This window comes from Haliotis cracherodii, unplaced genomic scaffold (genome assembly GCF_022045235.1).
Source record: "Haliotis cracherodii isolate W230 unplaced genomic scaffold, xgHalCrac1.p SCAF_33, whole genome shotgun sequence".
In the NCBI taxonomy this organism is placed as follows: domain Eukaryota; kingdom Metazoa; phylum Mollusca; class Gastropoda; order Lepetellida; family Haliotidae; genus Haliotis; species Haliotis cracherodii.
The window spans coordinates 583,359-604,756 of record NW_027266290.1 but is presented as its reverse complement, the minus strand read 5'-3'; the positions used below and the strand labels follow the sequence as shown (position 1 = coordinate 604,756).

The 21,398-nt window shown below is 42.4% G+C and overlaps 2 protein-coding genes across 2 annotated transcripts; one reads left to right on the top strand and one right to left on the bottom strand.

Moving 5' to 3' along the window:
* Positions 1–1,415: 1,415 nt before the first annotated feature.
* On the top strand, positions 1,416–12,588 carry LOC139477358 (blastula protease 10-like). The gene is made up of 10 exons (XM_071259910.1): positions 1,416–1,490; positions 3,246–3,501; positions 4,896–5,034; positions 5,632–5,692; positions 6,313–6,516; positions 7,985–8,111; positions 10,141–10,260; positions 10,923–11,020; positions 11,724–11,851; positions 12,459–12,588. The coding sequence occupies exons 1-10, from the start codon at positions 1,416–1,418 to the stop codon at positions 12,586–12,588; spliced, it is 1,338 nt and encodes a 445-aa protein (XP_071116011.1).
* Positions 12,589–18,937: 6,349 nt separating this feature from the next.
* LOC139477410 (uncharacterized) lies at positions 18,938–20,093 on the bottom strand. Its single transcript, XM_071259976.1, has one exon. The coding sequence runs from the start codon at positions 20,059–20,061 to the stop codon at positions 19,030–19,032; it is 1,032 nt and encodes a 343-aa protein (XP_071116077.1). The 5' UTR covers positions 20,062–20,093; the 3' UTR covers positions 18,938–19,029.
* Between the last annotated feature and the right edge of the window lie 1,305 nt (positions 20,094–21,398).

The window sequence follows — 21,398 nt, the reverse complement described above, 5'->3', positions numbered from 1 at the left end:
CCCTTTGTTATCATTAGAATACATTGTTGATATTTTGTTATTGTATTTAACACGAATCACGACAACATCTATTTCAAATGTGATTAGACCCGTGAAGATCCGGGGTAGAAAAGGTCTTCAGCAACCCATGCTTGCCGTAAAAGGCAACTATGCTTGTCGTAAAAGGCGACTAATGGGATCGGGTGGTCAGGTTTGCTGACTTGGTTGATGCATGTCATCGATCCCAATTGCGTGGATCGATGCTCATGATATCAATCACTGGATTGTCTGGTCCAGACTCGATTATTTACAGACCGCCGGCATATAGCTGGAATATTGCTGAGTGCGGCTTTGAACAATCAACCAAACCTGTTTGTGTCGTATCGCTTTGCACCTAATGCTACTATCAATAACGTTTACTGTTATCGGTGACTCTGGATTTACATTCATTGAAAATGTCAATTTACACATGATGATAAAATACATGAACAATTCCGTGAATGACTCGGTGTTATACAGACGATCGCCAATCTCATTATAATCAAATATTTTATTCCGACTCGATACCGCTCTCTTAACGGAGAAAGGTATCAACAGAAATAAAAGATCTGACTTTAATTAGATCGAGACGATCAGTTTTGTTAACAGCTTGCTGTCAAACGCTCCACACAATTTGTCAATGGCAAATGAGCGATAGACTTAGGTTATTCCAGAAGCATACAAAGAAAGGGGCGTATGAGTGCACCTTGTCTGATACGACAGGTAGTTTAACATGGGGATTTACGTCACTCCTTGACGCTTTACCTGTTGGCATAGCTGTCCCATCCCGAGCAAACAGTGACGAAAAAGTATAATTAATTAGTTGACTATCTCTTTAATGTTAAGTCGAATACCTAATCCGATTAACAAGGCGATTAGAGAATGCCACAGTGTCTAGGTGAAAATGAATGAGGCGTTAGAGGTAGTTTCCAAATATAAAGAAAACGATATAAATAGCCAACGTCACAGAACTACGTCAATGCAATGATTTATTCTGGAAAGTTAAGAATTCTTCTAATGAGATTCCTTGCATTTTTACGAGTTTATCGATTGTTTTCCATCCCCACGCAACCAATCCCGATAACGAAGGTATAAAAACCCGGGCCATTGCCACAGCGGTAGACGAACCATCACGACATTGAACAACACATTGGCAAGAAGCTTATCCTCATACTGGAAGAAACACTTTGGCGGATATTAGAGAGATTATATTGGTTTCTTGTCCAGTTTACGACATTTCAAAGGCAGACATTAAGGCTCATTGATTGAACTTGTGACAGAAGAGATTTGTTTGTGAATTTTAGTATTCATTAAACCTGATCGGTGAAAACATTGGAGAAGAAACGGTTTACGCGTTTGAATATTTGAAGAGAGATTATTCCTGCTGTGACTGGACTATGGACACTTGCATGACATTGTTGTTTCTGGTATGTTTTGTTTCTGCCACGTTGGGAGCTCCTAGATATAACCAGGTAAGCAGCTTGTATATTCCTTCTTACCACTGACCCGTGAAGATTCCGGGGTAGAATAGGTCTTCAGCAACCCATGCTTGCCGTAAAAGGTGACTATGCTTGTCGTAAAAGGCGACAAACGGGATCGGGTGGTCAGGCTCGCTGACTTGGTTGATGCATGTCATCGATCCCAATTGCATGGATCGATGCTCATAATATTAATCACTGGATTGTCTGGTCCACACTCGATTATTTACAGACCGCCGTCATATAGCTGGAATATTGCTGAGTGCCGCTTTAAACAACAAACCAACCAACCAACCAATCTACCACTACTAAAAGTATCCTTGTTTCAGTATGGACCAGTCGTCTAATGCACAGCAATTCGCGGTGCAGAGTTCTGTCCCTTATGCGTGCCAGTATCCTATGACTATAGATTGGAATCCTTGATTCGCCCTAATAATGATCCTTGGTTTGTCAGCTGTTGGTTTCAATGAAGTGTTAAACGTCTGTTTTTTTCATCAAGCTGGCGCGCCGTGGTATACATGTAACTAAAATACTTTTAAAGCAGCGTTATACCATACTCACCCGCAAATCTTCAGAATACAGAATACTACTTTTATAACGAACACGTTTATAACGAACTGACGGATTTAACGAACCTATTTTGTCCAACATTTGCTGTATATATGATGTATATATGCTTATAACGAGCTACGGTTATAACGAACTAAACTTAGTGGTCCCTTTGTGTTCGTTATAACCGTAGCTTACTGTATAGTTTATAGTTTTAGAGAATCCTTAGACGATTTTACAGGTGAAGGAGTGACTGACAAATACATTCGGTTAAACGTTGCTTTAATTGTAAATGTGAATGTATTTTATACAGTAAAACTCGCGACCTCTTCAGTACGGAAGACCTTCGTTCCGAACCATTACTTTTGTTTGTTTGTTTGTTTGTTGTTTAACGCCGGGCTCAGCAATATTCAGGCTATATGACGGCGGTCTGTAAATAATCATGTCTGGTTCAGACACTCCAGTGATTGGCATCATGACAATTAATCTACGCAATTGGGATACGTTAATATGCATCAACAAAGTCAGCGAACCTTACGACCCGAGCCAAATTTATTCCCAAAAAGCGTTGTTTCTGAAGCCCATACTTGCATGAGTGAGTGAGTGAGTATGGTTTTACGCCGCTTTTAGCAATATTCCAGCAATATCACGGCGGGGGACACCAGAAATGGGCTTCACACATTGAACCCATGTCGGGAATCGAACCCGGGTCTTCGGCTCGACGAGCGAAAGTTTAACCACCAGGCTAACCGACCGCCCCCATGCTTTCATGAAGTCCCTATGTTGAGCATTCTAAATTACTTTACTCTAATGATATTATTATAAATCAATGTATCACATGCTGGCATAATCATATTTATGTACATCTTTCAATGCGGGGACTCATATGATAATACTATTTATTGATGTAATAATCCAAGTCTGAATAGATTCAGTCAAATCAATTTCTTCTTGACTTGAATGCAAAGAGCTATTAACATCAACTAATATCAGTTTGGCGTTCATTGACTCATACAGACGATTTGGTAGCCTAGTGGTTAAAGCGTTTGCTCGTCACGCCGAAGACCCGGGTTCGATTCCAGAAATGGGTACATTGTGTGAAGCCCATTTCTGGTGTTCCCCGCCGTGATATTGCTGGAATATTGCTAACAGCGGCGTAAAAACATACTCACTCACTGTGATGTACCTTTTGTTTCGCAGCCCCTGAATGTGCGAGACCCGCTTGCCCGCTTACAGCTGCGTAGTTCACATGGTCTGCCGAAGCCAGACGAGGAGCTTGATGTGGACAGTCCTGAGTTTGAGTTCGACATGGTGCTGACGCCGCTCCAGCGCTTGTACATCGCCACTCACTCCGGCGAGACGGAGCCCAGTGAGGCCTGGAAGCGGAAGGCCATCGTTGACGTGACGAGACACTGGCCGCAGGCCACCGTACCGTACCAGATAACATCGGGCCTCAGTACGTAGAGCAAGTCGCATTTATTTGTATGGCATTGTCACAGACGTAGTGCTATGTAGTGTTGATGTGTGCTGATCGTTTTGGGACAGTCGTATTGACATGTATTGACATAATCCTGAGAAGTGAGGTGAAATGGGGCTTAACGTCTACAATTATTGCACTTACATAGTGACATGCATGCACGTGTGTGTGTGTGTGTGTTTGTGCGTGCGTGTGTGCGTGCATGCGTGCGTGTGTGTGCCATTCACCATTCAGACCAATCTCATTAAAATCAGATCTTAGTTCTCGCTACCGCTAAACAAAGATCTGAGGACATCCCATTAGGGGTCACGTCAGACCGACCTTGCGCGAACTTTGACCGACCAATGGAATGGCCAATCAGAAGGCAGCTTTCTCTTACTTTACGGCACAAATTTCAAATTGGCGACTACGCTTGGAGACAAATTTTGACAAATTCTCGATTACAAATTTGAAACCTGAACAAAAAAAACATTCTGGAATGGCTAATAGATGGTCTAGATTGTTAGGATTCAGTCGTTAAACCCTTAACTAGCGTTCGGAATACATCATGTTAAAGTTTTCGAGATTGCATGATTAGAAATCACATTCAGACTGTCACTTTCATAATCTGGTAAGCGACGCAATGATTGGTCGGATGAAAGATCGTTCTGACGTGACCCGTAATGAGGTGTCCTCAGATCTTTGTTTAGCGGTAGAGAGAACTAAGGTCTGATTTTAATGAGATTGTATTCAGACAGAAAACTGATTCAAGTCGAGCAGTCCCTGTGGTATCCCCTTAATGCCGAGCGCCAGGCAGTGTAACACCGTCTTTTGGCATGACGCCGACGGGAATCGAACCTCCGACATTCCTCTCCGGGCAAAGGTCATAACCACATCACCGCGGAGGCGGTATCATATATCCTTGAGGAGGGCGCTTGTGTATTCTCGATGTCACTGTATTGACCTCGGGGCGGGCTAGTACATGGTAAAAGCATTCGAATTCCAACATGTGTACAATGTGTGTAGCCCATTCTTGATGTTGCCCTCTCACAGCTATCTCAAAATTATTTGTATACTCAGTTTACTGTAGGGGCTGTTGGGTAGCCTAGAAGTTAAAGCGTTCGCTCGTCACGCCGAAGATCCGGGTTCGATTCCCGACATTGACGTCCCCCGCCCTGATATTGCTTGAATATTGCTAAAAGCGGCGTAAAACCATACTCACTCACTCATTTTACTGTATATGTTCTTCATACTAGGCTGACGTAGGGGTATGTGACCAACTTGTTGTGGGGTTTGAGTTCTTAGATGCAAAGAATCCCTTGATGACATGTTATTGTTTGAATATTTCTAAAAGCGGCGTAAAACCATACTCACTCAGTTACTCACTTTTTCAGAGCAGTACCAGATCCAGTGGGCGATAGATGCCATGTCTCTGTGGGAGAACAGCACCTGTATCAGGTTCTACCCTAGGTCAGCCCTCCTAGCCTCCCAGCTCGGGCACGACGACTACGTCAGCTTCACCAACGGCTCAAGGTACGTCACGATACGTCACAATATGTCCTGGGCGCAGGGTAACCTTATGCTTAAAGTGTTGGTTCGTCGCGACGAGGTCCAGGGCGTCGTTGTACAAAGCGATCTTAGCGCTAAGGTGATCGTAACTACCACACCTTAACATAGGCTTACGACTGTCGTAGTGCTAAGGTTATTTTGTACAAGAGCACCCTCAGTTCGATTCTCCACATTGGTACAATATGTGAATCCCATTTTGGGGTCCCCAGCAGTGGTATTGATAGAATATTTCTGAAGGCGGCGTAAAACCCCATATAACATGTCCAAGAACAAACCACGTAGTCCTTCCTCTCTAGTTCTAGCTCCCTCATTGCAAGAGACACAAAAACCTTGCCACCTTCAGGCATCAATCAGTTGACCACATAAACCCCGGCATACAGTAGTTGACTTTCACCAGTCTGTTATTTAAGGAAACACCCTAGCTTTTCAAACACGAGCTTCACTGTGCATTTTTTCAGCTTCTACTTCTATTTTGTAAATAACTAGCTGTAAAGACACGAATATTTACACAATTTCTTGTATTTAATATGTACGACCTGAAATATGTTGATTTCTTTCCAGCTGTAGAACAATGGTTGGGAGGGTACCCGGTGGTCAAGACCTTTCTGTTGGTCAGTGCAGCGTAAGTAGTATCACAGTTACCCCCGTGAAGATCTGGGTTAGAATTGATTTTCAGCAGACCATGCTTGCCGTAAGAGGCGACTAACGGGATCGGGTGGTCAGGCTCGCTGACTTGGTTGATACATGTCATCGTATCCCAATTGCGTAGATTGATGCTCTTGATATCAGTCCCTGGATTGTATGGAACAAATTTAGTTAGTTTTAGATCGCCGTCATATTGCAAGTGTATTACTAAGTGTAGCGTTAAACAAATAATAAAACAAAACGAAATGGATTGCATGCAATTTACGACGTTTATTTTCAAACGATGCATCATATCATACCTGAGAACGTTTAATGAGATCATAATAATCTTTGCCTTACTGGTGTTAGCCTAGTGAGGGATATAAACGACGTATTTAATTCTGTACAGTAACTGTTTTTACATCATCAAAGAACTGATATAAAATGGTTGGATTTCATATTTAACAGGGTATTACTCATACACATTGTGAATGGATGCAAATATCCGCACTGCGAAATGGACCCCCAAATAATAACCTAGAGCCCCTAGACTCAAAAATAGAAAAACCCGGTAAAATCCCTGTGTAAATTTATTTTTTACGTTTTTTTACATATCAGAAAGGTTCGATCTTACACGAGTTGGGTCACACGATAGGCTACGTTCACGAACAGTCGCGACCCGACCGTGACGCTAACGTGGACATCATCGAGAACAACATCATACCCACCAGAGAGTCTGACTTCAAGAAGTACACGTCCAAGCTGGTCAGGACCTTTGGCCTCCCTTACGACTATGGCTCCATAATGCATTACAGCTCTACCGTAAGTTCTTACTCTCTCCTGCAGAGACATCGTAAGTTGTTACTCTCTCCTACGGAGCCATCGTAAGTTGTTACTCTCTCATACAGAACCATCGTAAGTTGTTACTCTCTTTCTACATAGCGATCGTAAGTTGTTACTCTCTTATACAGAGCCATCATAAGTTGTTACTCTTTCTACATACCGATCGTAAGTCGTTACTCTCTCCTACACAGCCGTCGTAAGTTGTTACTCTCTACTACAGAGCCATCATTATGTAGCAATCTCTCATACAGAAGCATCGTAAGTTGTTACCGTAAGTTGTTACCCCCTCATACAGAAGCATCGTAAGTTGTTACTCTCTTTCTACATGGTGATCGTAAGTCGTTACACTCTCCTACACAGCCGTCGTAAGATGTTACTCTCTCCTACAGTGCCATCGTAAGTTGTTACTCTCTTATACAGAGCCATCGTAAGTTGTTACTCTCTACTATAGAGCCATCGTAATGTGGCAATCTCTCTACTATAGAGCATCGTAATGTTGTAATCTCGCATAGAGAGCCATCACTCATACAACTCCAGCGTACGTTTTAATCTCATGCAGGTCCATCTTAGTTGGTCCTCTCTCATACAGACCCATCGTAAGTTGATACTCAAGTTCTCATATCTACATCTGCTCCGTAGGTCATTCACCATGCCTTACGTTCAACCACTCTTATCTTGTCGTTGTAAAACCATCACGAGTGAATGAGTGAGTGAGTTGTGTTTAACGCCGCTTTTAACAGTATTCCAGTCATATCACGGCGTGTCAGCTTAATGTGGGAGGAAAGCCCGAAGTGATGCAGGTCTCAGACGTTTACCACTTCGGTGAAACCCACGAGCACGGGTACGGTGCTGACAAACCTAAAAAACATAATCGGGGCGAACCGGGATTCGAACCCACAATCATAGGTTTCTGGCGTGCCCAAGGGACGCAACTCTGCACAGCGAATTGCGGCGCCTTAGACGAAAACCATCACGATAATGAGCTACGTGCAGTAGGTATCATAACTTAATATTATTTAGTGGTCAGATCACAAGTGTACACTCCCCAGGAAGCGGAGAGCGTTCATGGACAGAACACCGAGAAAACAGTTTCTTTGGGCATAGTCGTCTGTCTTGCGATTTGTGACAATCATTATCACATGTAATTTTATATTTGGTATAAACATGCGGTTCCACGTTTTAAAGCTTTTTGTAACCACATGCTACTGGAGCATCACCGTGGTTCCCATGACAACTAGGCGATTGGGTAGCCTAGTGGTTAAAGCGTTTGCTCGTCACGCCGTAGGCCCGGTTTAGATTGCCCACATGAGTAAAATGTGTGAAGCCCATTTCTGCTGTCCCTCGCCGTGATATTACTGGAATGTTGCTAAAGCGGCGTGAAACCACACTCACTCATTCACCTTCATGACAACTAGGGATTCAAAATGTCAATGCCATGTTTATGCAGGCGTTCTCCAAGAATGGCGGATTGACTGTCCGGACACATGACCCCCATCTACAGATGATCATTGGGCAGAGAAAGGACCTTAGCTTCCTAGACGTGCAGCTGGCTAATGACTTGTATAAATGTAACGGTAAGTCATCACTTCATCCTTTCAGAGCTTTCTTCTATGGGGGGCACGGGGGGCCCGGTCCTCGCTGTGCAGAATTGCGTCCCCTTGGCACGCCAGAAACCTATGATAGTTGGTTCGAATCCTGGTTCGCCCCGATTATGTTTCCCACATTAAACTGACACGCCGCGATATAACTGGAATACTCTTAAAAGGTTACAGTAGTTCCCCTGCAGCCTCCGCTGGCGGTATAACAGAATAGTGAGTGAGTTGGGTTTAACGCCGCTGTTAACAGTATTCCAGTTATATCACGGCGTGTCAGCTTAATGTGGGAGGAAAGCCCGAAGTGATGCAGGTCTCAGACTTTTACCACTTCGGTGAAACCCACGAGCACGGGTATGGTGCTGACAAACCTAGAAACATAATCGGGGCGAACCGGGATTCGAACCCACAATCATAGGTTACTGGCGTGCCTAAGGGACGCAACTCTGCACAGCGAATCGCGGCGCTTTACACGACTGAGCCACCCGTGCCTCCCTATAACAGAATAGAGTAAATGGACCGGGTGGTCAGGCTCGATGGCGCGTCGTCGTGCCCCGGCGCCGTGGATCGTTGCAAATAAATTGAACTTTCACTGGATAATCACTGGATTGTCTGGTCCAGATTCGATAACTTGCATACCGCCGTCATGCAGCTGGTATAATGCTGCGTGCGGCGTTAAACAACAAATTAACACATATCTCAATAGATGACTACGCCTGAATCCACAGCTCCATCGTCCATGGGGCAACAATTCGCTGTGCAGAGTCGCGTCCCTTAGGAGTCCCAGGATCCCAGGTTTCAATCCCAGACTCTCCCTGAATTTAGATCCTTGATTGAAACGCACTGATACCCTGTTCGTGGATTCTACCAAAGTGGTTGAAATATAGACTCAGTAGTTAACTGACCCGTGAAGATTCAGCAACCCATACTTGCCGTAAAAGGCGACTATGCTTGTCGTAAAGGCGACTAACGGGATCGGGTGGTCAGGCTCGCTGACTTGGTTGATACATGTCTTCGATCCCAATTGCGTGGATCGATGTTCATGCTGTCAATCACTGGATTGGCTGGTCCAGACTCGATTATTTACAGACCGCCGTCATATAGCTGGAATATTGCTGAGTGCGGCGTTAAACAACAAACAAACAAACATTTGATGTATTCAGTAGTATAAAGACATAACTTCTTATATCAAATGGAGACATTATTCCATTCCTAACATGGGTACAATGTGTGAAGCCCATTTCTGGTGTCCCCGACGTGATATTGCTGGAATATTTCTAAAAGTGGCGTAATCCCAAACTCACTCACTCACACTCTTCAACAGCGTACAATACGTTGTGAACATATCATTTGACACTTTATGAACCAATATATGTACTTACATTTCAGTGATTCATTCATATAATCGTCACCTCTGTTTTGCCCTGTACGCCCAAAGGAATCTGTTTTAGCGAACAATCGAGACTGGTTATTCTCTGGCGTTGACTTTTATATTAACTCGCTCGGTCCAACTTAGTTTGAATGATTGCTACTGTGTATATATACATATTCACCCTTTTATACGTATTATATACGCTGAAAATAAATATTGCCACGTCATGGTAGATCCACGTGATGTGTGTTATGTTATATGAGATAAATAATAAATAATAAATTAATAAATAACTATGCTTGTCGCAAAGGCGACAAACGGGATCGGATGGTCAGGCTCGCTGACTTGGTTGATACATGTCATCGATCCCAAATGCGTGGATCGATGTTCATGCTGTCAATCACTGGATTGTCTGGTCCAGACTCGATTATTTACAGAACGTCGTCATATAGATGGAATATTGCTGAGTGCGGCGTTAAACAACAAACAAACAAACAGTAGTTAACTGCTCAAGTTGTACACCTCTTCGTCATCTTCAGATTTTCTACCAGGCTATAACTGCCTGTTATGTCCGGAATGCTATTCAAAGCGTTAAATTCACCAACTCAAAATGTTGATAAGTCGGGATTGTTTTTTCAGACCACTGCACCACCCACAAGATCTGCAACAACAATGGCTACGTGGGTCCTGACTGCACGTGCGTGTGTCCAGAAGGACTGACCGGCGACACTTGCGATCAGCTGATGGCCTCGGATAAAAGTCAGTTGAAAATATAAATACAAATTGCTTTCAATATTTTTGCTTTTTTATATTCAGATTTTCCATACATTTATTAAATATCGTATTAAAGATTTCGATGATAAATGAACGTAGATAAGTCGGGATCGTGTTGACAGAGATCCGGATTAGGCTGATTCCAGTTTAGACAGATTCGACTAATTCAAATTATCGACCCTTTTAGCGACGTATTTAATAGCAATTCAGTGTGTAGAGGTATATCGCTCACTGAATAGACGTTGTGATTATGTGTACATTTTGTAATCACTTGTGCCAGATACATGTTATCCATGAAGCAATTTGCGTTTAGCAGTCACTATATATATGCCGAAAATCTGTAGTTTGTAATATAATAGATGCGAGTTAAAAAAAATTATAGTTTGTAATAGTTCACACATAGGTTCCCTGATAACCGGAAAAAAGAAACCCTGTGTCATTGTAAGTGTAAACCCCTTATTTAAAGTCCCGTCATATCTTTACTATTGAAATTCAAGGTTATTACCAAGTGGGGTTTGTGTCTGTCTGGTTCCCTGTGTGTGGTAGGTTTTGTAAATGCTCAAATATGAAGGACCATTGACTATTTCTTGGCATTTGAACGAATAGACGACGTGAAGTGTGTATACTCAATTCTGTTATTATTGCAGATTGTGGGGGCGTGCTGAACGCCACATCCGGGTCACTTCAAACACCTGACTACCCTATGGATTATCCACAAAACGCTGACTGCTATTGGTTGATTCAGGTGAGTTAATGAAAGAATGGATTTCATTGGCTCAAGTAGTACTTCTGTGAGCCTATAAATTCAAGGTCAAAAGTTCAGATTTTTTATCCTCGAATATAGGCTGATACGCTGCAAGGATAGTTGTAGCACCAACGAGATTAATTTTTTTAAATATTTTTATTCACGTCAGTCTTACACATCAACCAACAGGGTGATAATTTCGAATTTATGTATCAATGGGATAATAGACCCTGAAAAAGGTATGTTAAATACAATGTCGATTTTCGTGTGACAAAATCTTGACTTTCAACCATTAAAAACTCAACATTACAATGCAGATGCGAGTTAATTGATATAGTTCACCTAATAATAGTAATACCTAATAAATCATGAGTCAAAGTAAAACCTTAGGTCTTACTTTAAAGAAGTAAAAACTCAAATCAGGACTTACTGGGAAGGTGAAACCTGCCAGTGTATATTCAAAGTGGCTCCAGGGCGGTAGGGTAGCCTAGTGGTTAAAGCGTTCGCTCGTCACGCCGAAGACCCGGGTTCGATTCCCCATGGGTACAATGTGATAAGCCCATGTCCCCCGCCGTCCAGGTACTTGCTCAAAGGAGAAAAACCCAGTAGTGAACAATGGGATGACGTCACCGGATGTTTATAATGTTTCCTCATGTCAATGCTATAACAGCATCCTCTACGTCAATATGTCCTGTCATTTTAGGGTCCTCCTCGTTCCAACATCGTGTTGACCTTCGACGCGTTTGACACAGACAACGAACTGGACTGCCAGTGGTGTGCTTGTGACTATTTGGAGGTCAAAGTGTACGGCTTAAACAAAGTGGGTCAAAGGTAAGTCGCTTTTGCTGTCATCATCCAAAATACAATATGGAGTGGAAAAAGTTTTAAAAATATGGAATGATTTTCCTTGGTCATTATATCTCCTTTGTTGAGATATATATGCTACTGAGACCACCCTTATAAGGAACGCAGAAACCGCAAACCAGTCGTCCAAGGCTGTGCACAGTTACATCCCTTAGGCGTTCAAGAAACCTATGATTGTGGGTTCGAATCCCAGATTCACCCTGATGTGTCTAGGTTTGTCAGCACCATACCCGTGCTCCTGTATTTTACCAAAGTGAAAGTCTAAGATCAGTTTGGGCTTTTATCCCGCATTAAGCATCCACACTGTTTAAAGGCGAGTGAAATTGTGTTTAAAGCGGCGTTAAATGTATCTCACTCTCTGACATATAAAACAGTAAACCTTATTCTCATGCATTGGGGGCGGTCGGGTAGCCTCGTGGTTAAAGAGTTCGCTCGTCACGCCGAAGACCCGGGTTCGATTCCCGACATGGGTACAATGTGTGAAGCCAATTTCTGGTGTCCCCCGCCGTGGTACTGCTGGAATATTGCGTAAAACCATACTCACTCACTCATTCCCTCTCATGCTTTGGTTTAGGTACTGCGGCACGTATGTGAAGAACCCGATCGTCTACAACTCAAGCTCCCTCCTGCTACACTTCCATTCCGATGAAATCTGGACCATGAACAGTGGCGTCAAGTTCTCCTACAAAATAGTCACATCATGACGTCATAGTGTATCGTCCAATCAGGACACGCAAGACAAACACTCGTAGGTCTTGTCCAAGCGGAGACTCACGCCATGAAGCCATCATACAAGTGAAAACCTACGAAAAAATGCTTAAATTGGACGTGTTCTTATAAGGACAAATGTTTGACAGTGCGCGCTGCTTGATTGGCAGAACACTAATAAATGTCTTGTCATCCATTTCCAAAGATTGTATTTAATTTTCCGATGTGGAGATTTCTATTGCAATCTACAAATGGCATGCACAGTACTGGGTCATATACAGATGGTGCAATTGTTTGTATGGATTATTTCTGCAATATTGTAATGGTTAGAACTGAACCTGAGCTAAATAGCGCATGAAACTCATTTATAGAAAATAATTATGTATTGTGTTATTATTGAAACATAGATGTGTGGTGGGGGTAGCCTAGTGCTGAAAGAGTTCGCTCGTCACCCAGAGCTGATTCCTGGTATTCCCCGCGGTTGTATGACTGGAATATTTGAAAGGTGGCGTAAAACACATTATCATCCAAAACTGGCTCCCACGGGAGATATCGCTTGGATGAGATCAAGCGATATCTACACTGTAGATATCGCTGCAATGAAATTTCATCACAATGCTTTGCAGGCCATTGTGACGTCTCTTGCTACCATGACGTCACAATCAAATGACATCACTAATGGCTCTGCTTCTGAAGCTGTTAGCAGTACTTTTTCAGTGTAGACACTGCTAATTACTGTCTACAAACTAAAAAAGTTGGAAGAATGATGATGGATGATAAATAAAATCTCACCCGAGTGTCTTTTGATATCAAATATATCAACACGAGTTGATAAAAGTGGAAAAATTCCGAGGCTTGCCGAGGATTTTTGCCACTTTTATCAACGAGTGGTGATATATTTGATATCAAAAGACACTCGGGTGGGATTCTCTATTTTCACTCACTCACTCACTCACTCACTCACTCACAAACAAACTAAAGGATACCAGATTTAGGCGGTTGTTATCAGTATCACAGAGACGCCATAGCAACTTGTCAGGGAAATCGAGAATGGGTATTTATTGGTTCAAAGTGTGATAATTCACCGGGGCATGAACACCTACTACATTTGTTTGTTGTTTAACGCCGCACCAAGCAATATTCCAGGTATTTTACCTACGGTCTGTAAATAATCGAGTCTGGATCAGACAATCCAGTGATTGACATCATTAGCATCGATCTACGCTATTAGGATACGATGACATGCAGTAAACCAAGTCAGCGAGCCTGACTGCCCGATCCCATTTATTAGTTGCCTCTTACGACAAGCATCGGTTGCTGAAACCCAATTGTAACCCGTATCTTCACGGGGTAAAGTCTACATCAGCTGAATCGCCGTTAATGGGAGTACAAGGACGGTATTACCATACATGCCACACATTCATGGGACATTCTGTTCCTCGGTATCTCATTGTAAGGTAGGGTAGATGCCCGGAGGTCAGTTCGAAACACGCATATGTACAATGTGTCAAGTCTGTCTGTCCACTTCCTAAACACTCATCTGATATACGCTCACCTTGAGGAAAGACTAAACGCCATTGCTTGTTTCGTAAGCGTATGTCACTGTCGAAGACCTTGAACCTTTAGCTGGTGTGCGTTCTTGTGTGTGTCTGTATGTGTGTGACGATGTTTTACTGGTTTCAAATCAAAACGTGATCATATCAGTAGCTTACCCTTGGATATTTCTTGAGCAATAAAGGTCCTTGACCTGCGACAATATAATCATCATCACAATAATAATAATTGGCACAATTCCAGTTTCTAAAGCGACATGATGGAATGGCTCGATCCTTTTACTACCGTCATGGTACGACCAAGAATATGTAGAGGGCGTCATGGAAAATGATAAATACAAAGTTCTTTGGAATAGGCCCGTATACAGCCTGAGACCTATCCAGGCCAACAAACCTGATCTTGTCCTTTTTGATAAATCCAATGAAATCATTTATATCATTGAAGCTTCTGTCCCTTTTGACACTAATGTGATTGACAAGATACAGGAAAAACATGGCAAATATGTCGAAATGTCACGCTTGCGTCCAGCGTACCAAGTTCTCCGGCTCCTCATTTTTCTCGCTGCCTTAGGTTTGGTACCTCCCAAATCAGTTGTCTGACATTGGGAGAGTACCCGGGTGTACCGCCAAGAATACAGCCCTTCTGATAATCTGGGTCATGCAGAAGGCTGCAATGTGGGGGAGTCTATACTTGCTCCGAAAAGTTATCGGTGGGTTCGACTAGGCAGCGCTTCCTTGGAGAAGTCCCATTCGTTGTCTGGGCTGCGTATAGTGGGGGCAAGGGCACTTAGGTGATGATGAGCCTAACCAGCCTGACTTTGCCAGGATCACCCAAACCCTCTTTGCTGCATTAATGTATTTTAATCTGTACATGATAATAAAATAATAGTTATTAATTCATTTGCAGAGCTCAAAATGAACACGCTGCATTGTGAGTTTTTGATACAGATAATAATATGAAGGACAGTGGAGATGAATTAGGAAATGATATTTTGAAAAGTAGAGTTATCGTTATGTTCTTGACGATTGTCAGATGTGGCGAAGATTTAATGTCATGACAACGCATTCCATTTTATGGCTGATGCATATTGAAATGCCCTCTTTCTAAAAGTAGAGGATTGCGTATGTGGTACAGATATATAAGCATCTTTTCTTGACATATTACGCAAACTTACTCGCTTTTCCTAAGCCGTTGAGCAGAAATTATACACGTTAACACCGGAGTTAAATTTTCCCGTTTGCTTGTTGCTTAACGCCACAAAATAGTGATTGATATCATGAGCACGTCCCACGTCGTCGGAGTGCGCAATCAACCAAGTCACCGAACCTGACCATCCGATTAAATACGTCGCTTCTTACGACAAGCGTAGGTGACTGGCGGCCTATTCTAACTCGTAACCCAACAAGTCCACACTCCGCCATTTTTACTGATAATGATGTTAAGTATTTGGTATATCAGCTTAGCGTGTTGTTGTTCTTTGTTTCAAAATTATTTCCGATGTTTGCGTTACACAAGAAAGCAACCCTATCATCACCTTTTCCTGCATGACCCTTAACTTTTACTTTTCAGCACATCCCTCCTGTTACATATCAGTTTATCCAATAGGTTGATCAAAATAATACAAAGCTAATCAAATGGAACGTCACACTAGTGCAAATGTAAAGCCTTGCCTAATACCATAAATAGTAAAATGGTTGCAGACAACCTTACAAGAAAGTCACTTGCACTGTTGGTTTATTGATGCACATCTTCCCGAGCCAAGGGAACTAACTGACTATAGAAGTCCAGTTTCCACCCTTACCGAACTAGGCAAGAATTATGGATATATATTTTGGCTGGACTAACGAGTCTATGCAAAGTCCAATCAAAATCGGGCAACAAAATCGACATCCACTTCATATGGCAGATTTCGGTCGGTGGTAGGATTTGCCAAGCATATGTACCGCCAACTCTGCGTCAACAGATATTTTCCAAATCTTTTCATGTTTTTAATCCAGGTGCTAATGTGATTTGATGCACTTCGCGAATGTTTTTTTTTGTTGTTGTGTTTTTGTTTAACGCCGCACGCAGCAATATAATCTAGCTGTATGACGGCGGTCTGTACATAATACTTCGCATAGTAAGACCCGTTTTATTACAATATAGATTTTGATTATCGATCAGATCGTCTTGACTGGGCGCCTCCATTTTGTTTGAACTAAAAGCAAGTGATATGAGAGGTGGAATCTGATTGGTCAATAGAAGGTACGTAGAAGGGACATAACTCGTAATAGCCACTAGACGCGCTACGGTCGAACCCAGAAATTCCAGCCTGGTTCGGCAAAGGTGGAAACTGGACTTCTAAAGTCAGTTAACTCCCTTGCCTGGGCAAGATGATTTGTACATATTGCAATACAACGTTAAACCAGAAGATCCAGTGCCTCTATCTACCTTACTAGTAAGAAAGATATATACACTTCCGGTCTAGTTACCTTGACCTTCAATCTCAGCCATAAGCTGCAAACTTGCCACATAGGTAGTGTTACAAACATGATGTGTCTGTAACAAAGTTGAAATACAGCCGTATTCACACTATTTATATGTCATTCCATGTGTGAACGACTGACACATGGTATTAAACAAAGTATCTTGAATATATTGAATGCCACATAAAGGCATGATAATAAATATATTCTCATTTATAAAGTATTGCCGACTGTGTAGTAATGAGGGCTTTGCTGACCTTTCGCAAAATTCCAACCAAAAGACACAAATTAGCATGGTCGGAAGCACTGTGCTACCGACCAAGTATAATGTGAGGCCAGTCTTGGATTCGATCACAAGCGGATCCTAGCATGACTACGGGATGCAAGTTAATGTTTAATGCAACATCTTAAATCAGCAACAAAAAGAATCGAAGTTTTAAAAACAACTTAAAAAACGGCTGCTGACAAGATAAGGACGGTCTTTACTGAGTTGAAAGTGTCTAACCAAAACAGAATTTCAATTCATATTATCAAAATAAATAACGTTTCAGTTATACACAATTTGATCAGATAAACGATACATCTTTCTCTGAGTGACAAACAGTTTCAAACAGTCAAGATAATTATTAAACTGGTAAGGACCTAAATTCAATAGTATTTCATGTTTAATATCCCAATGGCATGCCATACACCTCGGTTATTGTATCATAAACACGGAGACAGGTCTACTGGGGTTTGCCGGTTCGTTAGACCCCTGCATGATATCGCCAGTCGATGACCGCCAAATATGTACATACATACACACACAGCCGCCCTTGATGTGACTGACGTAGCAACGCCTTACAACGCTTGTTGTAATCCTAGGCGTTTGCTAAATCTTTACAATCGTGGGTGTATGTTTAAATCAGAACATCCTGTTTGTCTGACCGCCTGTACACTTTCCAGATAAAAGTTACCCAAACAGGAACGAATGAATCCCCGGGCGTTAGACTGTTGACCTCTGTGCGATAATGTGCCCTCGTGAGGTCCTTAACGTGCAAGGTATGATAGCAGAAAGACTGATAGAATATAAGTGAGTGAGTGAGTGAGTGAGTGTAGTTTTACGCCGTTTTTAGCAATATTCCTGCAATATCACGGCGGGGGACACCAGAAATGGGTTTCACACGGGAATCGAACCCGGGTCTTCGGCGTGACGAGCGAACGCTTTAACCACTAGGCTACCCGACTGCCCCTGATAGAATATGAGATGCGTTCAAATAGATATATGAATTATATCACTTTACATAAAAATGGCTATGCAGGAATTTGTATGCGTTTGTGAAGTAATTTAAGGAGAGGCGCAAATGACCGATGATTGAATTTAGGAACAAGAAGAGCACGGCTTTTGCATTAGTGCTGTGAGGAAAAGCTCTCGGAGGTCACATTATGTTTTCTGTAAGATATTGATAATATGTCTCGCTACGTTTTCAACACTATCAACTTGAAAGGGCTTTAAACATTGAACCAATGTGATCGATTCATAGTGCCTCTAGTGAAAAAAAACATTAAACACTGAAAGGTTCACTGTACGAGTAATGAGTCAAGATATGAGGATACCGCTTGTTCGTGAAAAGGTGAGCGTATCCTGACCCACCGGTTGTACCCATAACACACACATGCAAAGGCAAGTCAATAGTTCACCTGAAGAAAACACAGGAACATATGGTACAACTGGTCAAAATAGGGAATTGCTTCGGACATCAGTTTTCTTACTGATGCGTCAAATATGGAACAAATATCCACATTTCTACCATAAAACTTTTTGCAAGCTTTGCAAATGCCTTGATTGTTGTAACTTTGATCAAACAACTTTTTGACAAGAGTCGAAGCTCTCTGAAATCTAGGTATATGAGTTTTGATTGTACCTCAAAAGTTGGAGCTGCTGGGACTATGCTCGAAATAAAGGGATATCAAAGTTTACTAAAGCTAAAATATCAACATCAAATATGATCGCACATCGACACCCACCTATATCGAAAATGAGAAGACGCGTCAGTTTTATCCAACATCGACTTACATCTTACCTTAATTTATTGCAGAATTGCGCTTATCCTTATCAAACAATACAGTGTTTCCAATAATAATACATTTAATAGCGACATACATCAACAACGTTAACAAATACGCACCTATTGATATGTGTCAAATAGAACAAAACCCCTCAAATCCATAACATTTGGACGTGGCCTTTTCAAAGCTGCCCCTTTTGTTAAATAAACATTCAGGAACCATGGAATGTAAATTCTCGTAAAACATTTTGAACAATCGACCAAACACAAATACACCGTCGGTAACCTTACCGTACATATATACATGTATATGCATTGTCGTCATCAGCCTACATACATACACAACAACCTCATCAACGTCATCTCCAGCCTACATACATACACAGCAACCACATCTACGTTCAACCCGTGCAGTCCGCGTGACCTCCCGCCCAAGAATGTCCTCCAAAATAACCTTCACCTCTGACCTCCGAGTGGCTACAATTTTATAACTTCTTATTTCGGGATCAACATCACGAATTATTTCCGCGCCATCAACAGAAACCCTGAAAGCAAACTGAGGTGTCGAGGATTCTGGGACGGACCACGTGACTTTCTCTGACGTCACTTCCTGTATTGTAAAGTCCATGGTACAATTGGACGGTTCTGATTGAGCTGCAGATAAACATGGGAATTGCCTGTCAGTGGCCAAAATGGGATTGGGTGTGGTCCCCTTGCCAGTCTGCATGAAGAAGTCATTACAGTCTATCCCCCCATCGTAATTGTCGTTATATAACCTACAAGCATCTTCCTGGAGCACATTGAACGTCGCCTTCTGGAAGGGCAGCCAGGCACCATCGGTCGTTCTCTTGTAGCCATTCTTGAAGTTGACGCGTCTGTATTTGTCCCCATTGCCAATCCAGTCTTCGATGAAGCACACGGTGGGTGTCTCAAAGTATATTTCCGACACAGGGAAATCCATGGAAACAATATGGAACCACGTGTTGGCAATCTGGTCCCGAGCCCAAAACCCGAAGTAGGTGTGTCCTTTGTAGTCCCATCTCCTAGCAACCAGTGTGTACCACTGGTCTGGCTTCCATCCGATGCTGAAATTCATCGATTTCAGACCGGTTCCTTCTCCGCCAAACTTTTCCGTCTTGGTTCCTGGATGTCTGTAAACTGGTTCTATGGCCTCGTTGGTTGTTGTAGGATCCCAGATTGAGAAGATGTAGCACTGTCCATCCGGGTGCTCCTGGATACCACAGTACCCTCCGCCATTGCGACCTCCATTCCACTGCATGCAGCAGTAATAGGTGCACTGAGTGACCCCATGACCAGGCACATGCACGTCGTGCATCAGAATGTCGCCTTTCTCCCGGTCATCGAACAACAGATGACAAGACGGAGCCCGGTTTCCGGCCATTGTGCGCAGATAAAAACGTATTTTCAGTTGACCAGTTGATTTCAGTTGAATAGTTCGTAGAGTGAGCTACTCTGCAAGCAAAGACAAGCGGTATGAGTAAATATGTAGCAATTATCAGTTTAATCAATATTAGCACTGCACTACAATATCCAAATTTCAGAATGATATCCTTTGGACTATGAAGATAAAATCTTGATTCCCGACAAAGTTCATTTCTCTTTTTTCATAGGTTAAAAGGTAAATGTGCACAAGAATAAGAGCTTGAACAAAACAATGTGTTCTATACATTACGATATGTTCTTTAGAAATGCAGTATAGTAATTATACGAAACATTTCATGGAGTTATTATTGTTCTCTGGCTTCACGGGGCGGTGGGGTAGCCTAGTGGTTTAAGCGTTCCACCATCACGCCGAAGGCCTGGATTCGATTCCCCACATGGGTACATTGTGTGAAGACCATTTCTGGTGTCCACCGCCGTGATATTGCTGGAATATTGCTACAAGCGGCGTAAAGTCAAACTCACCCACTCATTCTGTGGCTTCACTGAATAATGTGGGTGGATGTATGCGCATCTGGACCAGACAAACCGGTGATTGAAAGCACGCATACAAATCATAGTTACCAATAGATCTCTGATGTGGTCGCTCTTACGACAAGAATGTGTTTGTTTGTTTGTTTGTTTGTTTATTTATTATTTAACGCTGCACACAGCAATATTCCAGCTATATGACGGCGGTCTGTAAACAATCGAGTCTGGACCAAACAATCCAGTGATTGACATCATGAGCATCGATCCACACCATTGGGATACGATGACATGCATCAAGCAAGTCAGCGAGCCTGACCACCCGATCCCGTTAGTCGCCTCTTACGATAAGCAAAGTCGCCTTTTTGTGGCAAGCATGGGTTGCTGAAGACCTATTCTACCAAAACAGTGAAACTGCCGAGAACAGTGTCTGCTCAGCCCTCAAAGTAGTGGTGGCAAAATGCGACTAACATCTATGAATGGCGACCTAAATTTATCTGTAAATGTCTTGTATTACATTGGACGGAGCCCCTTGTCAGTAATCATGGCTAGTTTCGGTTATTGATGTCCTGCCAATGTTAACAATACACTGGTCGTGTCATAAAACTATACTCGATACACGACAAAAGGACAGCTGTGCCGATTCCTACTGTTTACGTGTGGCGTTTGTGGAAAACATTTCTCGATGATATTGATGTTGTACACAACAATCATAGTGGTTATGTAGACATTATCACATAAACAGTACAGCAGTGCAAATTTGAATAAAACATGAAGACCTGGACTTGGGAACCAACCAGTGTATTTATT

What these genes read in the sequence shown, in the direction of transcription:
- LOC139477358 (XM_071259910.1), top strand. Translation starts at nt 1,416, where the DNA reads ATGGACACTTGCATGACATTGTTGTTTCTGGTATGTTTTGTTTCTGCC. An exon ending in CCAGATAACATCGGGCCTCA is followed by an intron (nt 3,502 to 4,895) that starts GTACGTAGAGCA and finishes TCACTTTTTCAG; the next exon opens with AGCAGTACCAGATCCAGTGG. An exon ending in TAATGCATTACAGCTCTACC is followed by an intron (nt 6,517 to 7,984) that starts GTAAGTTCTTAC and finishes ATGTTTATGCAG; the next exon opens with GCGTTCTCCAAGAATGGCGG.
- LOC139477410 (XM_071259976.1), bottom strand. Translation starts at nt 20,061, where the DNA reads ATGGCCGGAAACCGGGCTCCGTCTTGTCATCTGTTGTTCGATGACCGG.